The 11,480-nt window shown below is 42.9% G+C and overlaps 1 protein-coding gene across 1 annotated transcript; it reads left to right on the plus strand.

Moving 5' to 3' along the window:
• The first annotated feature begins 469 nt into the window (after window positions 1–469).
• vps26c (VPS26 endosomal protein sorting factor C) lies at window positions 470–11,480 on the plus strand. The gene is made up of 8 exons (XM_064978541.1): window positions 470–641; window positions 3,792–3,935; window positions 4,124–4,273; window positions 5,355–5,435; window positions 5,736–5,810; window positions 8,845–8,995; window positions 10,633–10,785; window positions 10,877–11,480. Exons 1-8 carry the CDS (start codon window positions 585–587, stop codon window positions 10,957–10,959), a joined length of 894 nt encoding a protein of 297 aa, XP_064834613.1. The 5' UTR covers window positions 470–584; the 3' UTR covers window positions 10,960–11,480.

An 11,480-nucleotide genomic window follows, 5' to 3' on the forward strand; every position in this document is an offset into this window, starting at 1 on the left:
TCATTTTGTTCCATTCTTTGATTTCACTATTTTCCATTAATTGTCACACACTTTACTTGCCGCACTTTCAGATTCAAGCACAGTAGCCATTTCCTCTCTTTCCACCCAACTGTCACTGATCTTGATTGTCCCATTTCTCCCCATCCTCCCACTTCTCTCGACACGCCCATTATGAGTCACTCCAGCCAGGCAGCTACCTAAGATTCAGCGCGAGGGTTGATAGGGTAAAAATAACGCGATGAGACTGCTGGCTCTGACTCTTGACGCGTTGACGTACCAGTCGGAAGGAGGAAACTTGGACATTTCCGAATTGCTAACTGGTTATAGTTATACACGTGACGCACACGTGACGCGTTCAACGAATCAGCAAATCAGACATTTCCGAGTTTCCTAGTTCCGACTAGCATATGAACTCGCCAAAATTATCTTAATTTGGGGGGCGGACATAGCGGGTGGGGGTATTGGTCACATGACATATCTACAATTTATCACATGACCTGTATGAGGAAATATCGCAGCTGAAGAGGAGAAAGGTGGATTGTCTTTGCTTTATATTTTGATCAATATCCGCCAAATCTTCGAAAATGAGTGCGAGTTTGGACATCAGACTGAAAAGAGCAAATAAAGTATATCATGAGGGGGTAAGGGTCAATTTGCCTGAAATCTATATAGTAAGATATACTGTATAACTATCGATGCTACCAAACTGTAAGAAGCGATGACATATACCCAATGCTTGTTTGGGTATAAAGCAGCTCACGTACTCAGCAGGAGTCATTCCAAATGGTATAGCTTGAACAAGTGCATCAGTGACATGTGATACATTGAAGTGTTAAATAAGTACTTAACCACCCGTATTTTAACCTCTTCTACCCTCGACATGTTTTGTTACTAGCTCGTGTTGACCATTGTTTTACTCCAACTGTATCATTAACTTCACAATACAGTGGCTAGATTAACCTTGAGTTAAATTGCTGTGCTTCGTAGCTCTAGCAACTTGGCAAGTCGTGTGCATGACAATTGTTTTGCTTACTACAGAGCAACCTTTTATGTGTTTGTGATGAAGAGATGATAATGATTATTTTGACTGATCAGCAGTTATCAATTTCTTCAATGTGAAAGGTTTCTACTGCCCTCTAGTGAATGTCCTGCGTTGTCGAACATTTAGTTTTTAGTTTTTTATTTTACCTTTTATTTAACTAGGTAGGCCAGTTGAGAACAAGTTCTAATTTACAACAGCGACCTGGCCAAGACAATGCAAAGCTGTGACACAAACAATAACAGAGTTACACATGGAATAAATGGATGTACAGTCAATAACACAATACAAAAGTCTATATAGTGTGTACAAATGAAGTAAGATTAGGAAGGTAAGGCAATAAATAGGCCGTAGTGGTGAAATAATTACAATTTAGCAAATAAACACAAGTGATAGATGTGCAGAAGATGAATGTGCAAGTAGAGATAATGGGGTGCAAAGGAGCTAGAAAATAACAATATGGGGATGAGGTAATTGGATGGGCTACTTACAGATGGGCTATGTACAGGTGCAATGATCTGTAAGCTGCTCTGACAGCTGACTCTTAAAATTAGTGAGGGAGAAATGAGTCTCCAGCTTCAGTGAGTTTTGCAATTAATTCCAGTCATTGGCAGCACTGAACTGGAATGAAAGGTGGCCAAAGGAGGAATTGGCATTGGGGGTGACCAGTGAAATATACCTGCTAGAGTGCATGCTACGGGTGGGTGCTGCTATGGTACCAGTGAGCTGAGATAAGGAGGGGCTTTATCTAGCAAAGACTTATCGATGACCTGGAGCCAGGGGGTTTGGCGACGAATATGAAGCGAAGCCAGCCAACGACAGCATATAGGTCGCAGTGGTGGGTAGTATATGGGGCTTTGGTGACGAAATCGATGGCACTGTGAAACACTGCATCCAATTTGCTGAGTAGACTATTGGAGGCTATTTTGTAAATGACATCGCCGAAGTCAAGGATTGGTAGAGTAGTCAGTTTTATGAAATTATGTTTGGCAGCATGAAATAGGAAGCTGATTCTAGATTTAATTAAGATTGTGAAATAGGAAGCCGATTTCTAGATTTAATTTTGGATTGGAGGTGCTTAATATGAGTCTGGTAGGCGAGTTTACAGTCTTTATTTTTGATTTATTTAACCAGGTAGGCTAGTTGAGAACAAGTTCTCATTTACAACTGCGACCTGGCCAAGATAAAGCACAGCAGATTGACACACAACACAGAGTTACACATGGAATAAACAAACATACAGTCAATACAGTAGAAAAAAGTATATATGCAGTGTGTGCAAATGAGGTAAGACAAGGGAGGACGGGCAGGTGCGGGCAGCGATCGGTTGAAGAGCATGCATTTAGTTTTACTTGTGTTTAAGAGCAGTTGGATGCCACAGAAGGAGGGTTGTATGGCATTGAAGCTCGTCAGGAGGTCAGTTAAGTGTCCAAAGAAGGGCGAGAAGTATACAGAATGGTGTTGTCTGCGTAGAGGTGGATCAGAGAATCACCAGACGGAGCACCTTCATTGATGTATACAGAGAATAGAGTCGGCCCGAGAATTGAACCCTGTGGCACCCCAATAGAGACTGCCAGATGTCCGGACAACAGGCCCTCCGATTTGACACACTGAACTCTGTCTGAGAAGTAGTTGGTGAACCAGGCAAGGCAGTCATTTGAGAAACCAAGGCTGTTGAGTCTGCCAATAAGAATGTGGTGATTGACAGAGTCAAAAGCCTTGGCCAGGTCGATGAGTACGGCTGCACAGTATTGTCTTTTATCGATGGCGGTTATGATATCGTTTAGGACCTTGAGCGTAGCTGAGGTGCACCCATGACCAGCTCGGAAACCAGATTGCATAGCGGAGAAGGTACGGTGGGATTCGAAATGGTGGTGATCTGTTAACTTGGCTTTCAAATACCTTAGAAAGGCAGGGTAGAATATATATATAGATCTGTAACAGTTTGGGTCTAGAGTGTCTCCCTCTTTTGAAGAGGGGGATGATCGTGGCAGCTTTCCAATCTTTGGGAATCTCAGACGATATGAAAGAGGTTGAACAGGCTTGTAATAGGGGTTGCAACAATTGTGCCGGATAATTTTTAGAAAGAGTGGGTCCAGATTGTCTAGCCCAGCTGATTTGTAGGGGTCCAGATTTTGCGGCTCTTTCAGAACATCAGCTCTGGATTTGGGTGAAGGAGAAATGGGGGAGGCTTGGGCAAGTTGCTGTATATTGGTTCCTAACTTCCCTGAAAAGTTGCATATCGCGGATGTTGACATACAAGTAACTGCCAAAATAAAGGAAACACTTGAGTAAAAGAGGGAAAGAAAGTATATTGAAAGCAGGTGCTTCCAAACAGTTGTGGTACCTAAGTTAATTACGCAATTAACATCTCATCGTGTGTGTGTGTGTGTGTGTGTGTGTGTGTGTGTCAGTCATCAGATCACAACCCAATTGAACACTTATGGGAGATTCTGGAGCGAAGCCACAGACAGTGTTTCCATCAACAAAACACCAATTGATGGAATGTCTTGTGGAAGAATGGTATCGCATCCCTCCAATAGAGTTCCAGACACTTGTAGAAAACATGCCAACTTGCACTGAAGCTGTTCTGGCAGCAACTTTGCTGGTGTTTCCTTTATTTTGTCAGTTATGTGTATCTTTTCACCAAACCCTCTGGTCATAGTACCGCTTTATGAACATCCTAAACAGCAAGAGTGTGATACTTTTTACATTTCATATTTGTAATATAATTTCTGGTTTATTATGTCAGGAGGTCCTTGCCGGTGTTGTGGCGATAGTTAGTAAGGAGGCGGTCCAGCACCAGGGCATCACTCTCACCATGGAGGGAATTGTCAACCTACAGCTTAGCTCCAAGAGTGTGGGAGTCTTTGAGGCCTTCTACAACTCTGTTAAGGTGAGAGTCCAACAGTATTCCCAAGCCCAAGGATCACCACACATTGAACGGCCTCTTTCACATGATTAGATTATGTTGTTGTTGTCATGGACTGTTTAGTGGCAACATGGAGCATAGATACCTTACCTAATTCTGTATATCAATGGATCTGATGTCACAGATTGATCTCTCCCCTCTTTCTGTAACAGCCCATTCAACTTATCACGAGCAACATTGAAGTGGTAAAGCAAGGGAAGGTGCCTGGAGGCAAGACAGAGATTCCATTTGAGTTCCCCCTGCACACAAAGGGCAACAAAGTGCTGTATGAGACCTACCATGGTGTTTTCGTCAACATTCAGGTAATGACCGCAGAGCTGGGGCCTGCCCTGCACTTTGCAAATGGCTGTCTTCTGTGTTTTCAGACTATGACCTAGATTCTTCTCCATGTCAGACAAGGACCAGGCAGGGAACCATACTATACCTCCCAAAGCAGATATTTCAGTGTCCAGAATTGATTGTGTATGCATCTTTGGGTCAGACCTGCTTCAGCTGACGCAGTGCCCATGCTAAAAGATCCCTTTTATTGTCATGTCATCTGGAGAAATACAAAAACAACTGTGATTGTAAACCTCTCTGACACTAATGAGGTGTAATTATAGAGACAGAGAGGCACAGATTGACATTCCCTGTCTTCCAGTCGTTTGTTGTCTCAAGGAAACTGCAACAAAAAAAATACAAGGAAGACTAAATGTTTGCTTAAAAAAAACATGTTTTCATCACTGCAGATGTATAGGCCTAAGCAATGAAATAATGTTATTAGCAGATGCTGAAAGGTCAAGTTCCAGCAATCTTACATTTTGCTGGAGTAAAAATAAGCCATTCTGTAGTTGCCGATGCATTTTTACTCTCAAACTGGAGTTTTTTTTTTTTGTCCCCTGAATCCGTCAAGCTTCAGAAAGGATCTAGATGTGTTCTGTTGTCTGCAAAATCAATGAGGTGTAGACCAACATTTCAATAGTGTAACGCTTGAACATTAAACCTTTGGAGAAAAATGCTCTAATAGGCTTTGTTTTTGTCCAATAAGAATGTTTACCCTTGAAAAGCTATGTCTTCTGAAACAGTACGATCTAGTAGATTAGGTATTTTTATTGCTTTCCAGAATAAGCGAGGCATTCGAAGGACAGACGGGAAGCTCTGTACTGCATCTAATATTAGACCTAAACTTCAGATAGTACTGATGAGGAACCTCATGGGGGTTGTGGGGGTGACTTATCAGTCTCAATTCTACCACTGGAAAAGGTATCCAGCTTTATTTTAAGGCAGGCTTTTAACAATCATATATGCCTGTTTCTCCTGACAATATCATGTGTGGAAAAATTATTTGTATCCACAAAAGCCTTGTTACTAATGTTAATCATTGTATGGTGTTTATTTTCTCAGTACACCCTCCGTTGTGACATGAAGCGCTCCTTGTTGGCCAAAGACCTGAGCAAGACCTGTGAATTCATGGTGCACTGTCTGGTGAGATCAACCATCATCCTGACTCAGACCAATATCTAATCTCTTCTGAGAATACCATACAAAAACACCACCATAACATGATCTGACGTTGCTTGATTTTAAGTTTCATGTAGCTACAGTAAGAAACAGGCCTGTAGTTTCTCATAATTTTCTTCAATATAGATGAAGTTACAAGTGAAGTGATGTTGTAATCTATAGTTACACAATGACATCATACATGAATACTAGGGGACTGTTCCTTCTCTGGGGCCGTGCAATACATTTGCTCATGGTTAGACTGTCCATTTTCTCTTCTCTCAGCCACAGAAAGCCAAGCTGCAACCCACCCCGGTAGACTTCACCATCACGCCAGAGACCCTGCAGAATGTCCGCGAGGTACAGCAGACCTGTTGGGAATATGACCAAACACCTACAAAATGTTAAATTACATTTAATCTACACTACATGACCAAAAGTATGTGGACACCTACTTGTCGACCATCTCATTCCAAAATCATGGGCATTAATATGGAGTTGTCCCCTTTGCTGCTATAACAGCCTCCACTCTTCTGGAAAGGCTTTCCACTCGATGTAGGAACATTGCTGCGGGGACTTGCTTCCATTCAGCCACGAGCATTGGTGAGGCCGGCACTGATGTTAGCCGGTTAGGCCTGGCTCACAATTCCAATTCATCCCAAAGGTGTTCGATGGGGTTGAGTTTAGGTCTCTGTGCAGGCCAGTCAAGTTCTTCCACACTGATCTCAACAAACCATTTCTGTATGAACCTTGCTTTGTGCATGGGGGCATTGTCATGCTGATACAGGAAAGGGCCTTCCCCAAACTGTTGCCAGAAAGTTGGAAGCACAGAATCCTCTAGAATGTCATTGTTTGCTGTTGAGTTACGATTTCCCTTCACTGGAATTAAGGGGCCTAGCCCGAACCATGAAAAACAGCCCCAGACCATTATTCCTCCTCCACCAAACTTTACAGTTGGCATTATGCATTCTCGTGGCATCTGCCGAACCCAGATTCGTCTGTCGGGCTGCAAGATGGGAATGCGTGATTCATCACTCCAGAGAATGCGCTTCTACTGCCAATGGAAGAGAGCTTTACATCACTCCAGCTGACACTTGGCATTGTGCATGATGATCTTAGGCTTGTGTGCGACTTCTTGGCCATGGAGACCCATTTCATGAAGCTGCCTACAAACAGTTATTGTGCTGACGTTGCTTCCAGAGGAAGTTTGGAACACGCTAGTAGTGAGTGTTGGAACCAAGGACGACATATTTTTACATGCTTCTGTACTCAGCAGTCCCGTTCTGTGAGCTTGTGGCCTACCACTTCGCGGCTGAGCCGTTGTTGCTGCTAGACGTTTCCACTTCACAAAAACAACACTTACAGTTGACCAGGGCAGGTCTAGCAGGGCAGAAATTTGACGAACTGACTTGTTGGAAAGATGGCATCCTATGAAGGTGCCATGTTGAAAGTCACTGAGCTCTTCAGTAAGGCCATTCTACTGCTAATGTTTGTCTGTGGAGATTGCATGGCTGTGTGCTCGATTTTATACACCTGTCAGCAACAGGTATGGCTGAAATAACTGATTCCACTAATTTGAAGGGGCGTCCACATACTTTTGTGTGTATATATACAGTTGAAGTCGGAAGTTTACATACACCTTAGCCAAATACATTTAAACTCAGTTTTTTTCACAATTCCTGACCTTTAGTCCTAGTAAAAATTCCCTGTCTTAGGTCAGTTGGGATCACTTTATTTTAAGAATGTGAAATGTCAGAATAATAGAAGAGAAAATAATTTATTTCAGCTTTTATTTCTTTCATTACATTCCCAGTGGGTCAGAAGTTTACATACACTCAATTAGTATTTGGTAGCATTGCCTTTAAATTGTTTAACTTGAGTCAAATGTTGTTTCGGGTAGCCTTCCACAAGCTTCCCACAATAAGTTGGGTGAATTTTGGCCCATACCTCCTGACATAGCTGGTGTAATTGAGTCAGATTTGTAGGCCTCCTTGCTCGCACACTCTTTTTCAGTTCTGCCCACAAATTGTCTATAGGACTGAGGTCAGGGCTTTGTGATGACCACTCCAATACCATGACTTTGTCCTTAAGCCATTTTTCCACAACTTTGGAAGTTTGCTTGGGGTCATTGTCCATTTGGAAGACCCATTTGCGACCAAGCTTTAACTGATGTCGTGAGATGTTTCTTCAATATATCCACATAATTGTCCTGCCTCATGACGCCATCTTTTTTATGAAGTGCACCAGTCCCTCCTGCAGTAAAGGATCCCCTCAACATGATGCTGCCACCCCCGTGCTTCACGTTTGGGATGGTGTTCTTCAGCTTGCAAGCATCCCCCCTTTTCCTCCAAACATAACATTGGTCATTATGGCCAAACAGTTCTATTTTTGTTTCATCAGACTAGAGGAGATTTCTCCAAAAAGTACGATCTTTGTCCCTACGTGTGGTTGCAAACCGTAGTCTGGCTTTTTTATGGCAGTTTTGGAGCAGTGGCTTCTTCCTTGCTGAGTGGCCTTTCAGGTTATTTCGATACAGGACTTGTTTTACTGTGGATATAGATACTTTTGTACCCGTTTCCTCCAGCATCTTCACAAGGTCCTTTGCTGTTGTTCTGGGATTGATTTGCACTTTTCGCACCACAGTACGTTCATCTCTAGGAGACAGAACGCGTCTCCTTCCTGAGCGGTATGATGGCTGCGTGGTCCCATGGTGTTTATACTTGCGTACTATTGTTTGTACAGATGAATGTGGTACCTTCAGGCATTTGGAAATTGCTCCCAAGGATGAACCAGACTTGTGGAGGTCTACAATTATTTTCTTAGGTCTTGGCTGATTTCTTTTGATTTTCCCATGATGTCAAGGAAAGAGGCAGAGTTTGAAGGTAGGCCTTGAAATACATCCACAGGTACACCTCCAATTGACTCAAATTATGTCAATTAGCCTATCAGAAGCTTCTCAAGCCATGACATGATTTTCTAGAATTTTCTAAGCTGCTTCAAGGCACAGTCAACTTAGTGTATGTAAGCTTCTAACTCACTGGAATTGTGATACAGTGAATTTTAAGTGAGAATCTCTGTAAACAATTGTTGAAAAAATTACTTGTCATGCACAAAGTAATGTCCTGACCGACTTGCCAAAACTGTAGTTTGTTAACAAGAAATTTGTGGAGTGGTTGGGAAAATAGTTTTAATGACTCCAACCTAAGTGTATGTAAACATATGACTTCAACTGTATAGTGTACCTTTTGGCATTCTAAATGTTGGTTTCCTGGGTCTTAATCGGTCTACTCCATCATTGATCAAAATTATTTGAGGGAAACCAGCAGACACCGTAGCGGGAATGTTCAGACCGTTAACATCATCCCATCTTTGTATTACTCACCATCTCCCTCAGAGGAGTTTGCTGCCCAAGTTCCTAATCCGGGGCCACCTGGATGCCACCAACTGTGTGATCACGAAGCCCCTGACTGGAGAACTGGTGGTGGAGAGCTCTGATGTGGCCATCAAGAGCATCGAGCTACAGCTGGTCCGCGTAGAGACCTGTGGTGAGTCTGGCGTTACTTACTGTAGCCCATCTACACTGAACAAAAATATAAACGCAACATGCAGCAATTAAATATTTTACTAAGTTGCAGTTCATATAAGGATATCATACAATTTAAATAAATTCATTAGGCCCTAATCTACAGATATATATCTATTGGTCACATACCTTTAAAAAAAAAGTAGGGGCGTGGATCAGAAAACAAGTCCGTATCTGGTGTGACCACCATTTGTCTCATGCAGTGCGACACAGCTCCTTCTCATAGAGATGATCAGGCTGTTAATTGTGGCCTGTGGAATTTTGTCCCACTACTCTTCGATGGCTGCGCGAAGTTGCTGGATAATGGCGGGAACTGGAACATTCACGTCGATCCAGAGCATCCCAAACGTGCTCAATGGGTGACATGTCTGGTGAGTATGCAGGCTATGGAAGAACAGGGACATTTTCTGCTCCCAGGAATTGTGTACAGATCCTTGCGACATGGCCTGTGCATTATCATGCTGAAACATGAGGTGGTGGTGGATGAGTAGCACGAAAATGGGCCTAAGGATCTCGTCATGGTATCTCTGTGCGTTCAAATTGCCGTTGATAAAATACATTTGTGGTCATTGTCCGTAGCGTATGCCTGCCCATACCATAAACCCCCCCCCCCCCTTCACCATGGGGCACTCTGTTCACAATGTTGACATCAGCAAACCGCTCGCCCACACCACACCATACACTGTCTGCCATTTTTCCAGTACAGCTGAAACCGGGATTCATCCGTAAAGAACTTCTCCAGCGTGCCAGGGGCCAAAGAAAGTGAGCATTTGCCCACTGCAGTCAGGTCAAGACCATGGTAAGGGTGACAAGCACGCAGATGTGCTTCCCAGAAACATTTTCTGACAGTTTGTGCAGAAATTATTTGGTTGTGCAAACCCACAGTTTCATCAGCTGTCCGGGTGGCTGGTTTCAGACGATCATGCAGGTGAAGAAGCTGGATATGGAGGTCTTTGACTGGCGTGATTACACATGGTCTTTGGTTGTAAGGCCAGTTGAATGTATTGCCAAATAATCTAAAATTACTTTAGAGGTGTCTCATGTTACAGAAATTAACATTAAATTCTCTGGCAACAGGTGGACATTCCTGCAATCAGCATGCCAATTGCACACTCCCTCAACATCTGTGGCATTGTGTTATGTGAGACAACTGAACATTTTAGTGGCCTTTTATTGTCCCCAGCACAAGGTGCACTTGTGTAATGATCATGCTGTTTAATCATCTTCATATGACACCCCTGTCAGGTGGATGGATTCTTTGAAAATGAGAATTGCTCACTAACAGGGTTGTGTACACAATTTGAGAAGCTTTTTGTGCGTATGGAACATTTCTGGGATTTTTTTTATTTCAGCTCATGAAACATGGAACCTACACTTTACATGTTGCGTTTTTATATTTTTGTTCGGTATATTTAGAGGGCAGGCCCTGGTAGAATACTGTAACAATGCTTCCTTCGAGGGTATCATTCATCGGAACTGTACGTGATTGAATGAAAGTAAGATTCCCATTACTTTGCTTTCACCAATCCAGATTAGTGTCTAAACAGGGCCTTACCCACTCCTATAGAAGTTAATGGTGTATTTTTCCATCTGCGCCAGGCTGTGCTGAGGGCTATGCCAGAGATGCCACAGAGATCCAGAACATCCAGATAGCAGAGGGAGATGTCTGCCACAGCCTCCCCATCCCCATCTACATGGTCTTCCCCAGGCTCTTTACCTGCCCTACCCTTGAGACCATCAACTTTAAAGTCGGTGAGTTCACCTGTAATAAATACAAATCGAATAGTGCAACAGTTTGTGGTTTACCCATGGCTGACAGATGCGATTCTTTGTTCCTCTGTAGAGTTTGAGGTGAATGTGGTGATTGTCCTCCATGATGAACATCTGATCACTGAGAACTTTCCTCTGAAGCTGTGCCGCGCGTGAGAGCCCAGAGCTCCACTAAAATGGAAGATGGTCAGAGGATAGTGCCGTTGACATGCCTGGGCAAGAACGACCTGAAGTGACCAAGGACTCAAAGTCCAGAGAGAGCCAAGCCTACAAGTGCTGGCAGACAGCCATATCTGTTGGCTGGGCTTCCCTGCTCTGAATGACTGTCTATAAGTGCATAATGTTATATGGATGTATGTCTCCAGTTCAGGAAAAAAAAGACTGAAAAAGCAGAGGATGTTCAAGATTGTGGGCTACCATTCAATATAATAGTGCAAATGTCAAGATGGATCAAGAAACATAATTGTGTATCAATTCATGATATCGTTGAAGCCGCATTGTTGCATTTCAGAAGTCTTTTGGGGAGACATTGCCCATCATTAGCAGTAATATGGTCAATTTCTAACTGAATGTTGGCACTGTCAAAATGTAGCCCAAATAACATTCTAAATGGAGGCATTTCAAACTAACAAGGTATTCAAAATCAACCATGTTATTAAATGCTATTTAACATTCCA

Source organism: Oncorhynchus masou, chromosome 11 (genome assembly GCF_036934945.1).
Source record: "Oncorhynchus masou masou isolate Uvic2021 chromosome 11, UVic_Omas_1.1, whole genome shotgun sequence".
Taxonomy (NCBI): Eukaryota; Metazoa; Chordata; class Actinopteri; order Salmoniformes; family Salmonidae; genus Oncorhynchus; species Oncorhynchus masou.

Coding starts and splice junctions, on each gene's coding strand:
- vps26c (XM_064978541.1), top strand. CDS start 585: ATGAGTGCGAGTTTGGACATCAGACTGAAAAGAGCAAATAAAGTATAT. Junction 5,811..8,844: donor CCCTGCAGAATGTCCGCGAG/GTACAGCAGACC, acceptor CATCTCCCTCAG/AGGAGTTTGCTGCCCAAGTT. Junction 10,786..10,876: donor GACCATCAACTTTAAAGTCG/GTGAGTTCACCT, acceptor GTTCCTCTGTAG/AGTTTGAGGTGAATGTGGTG.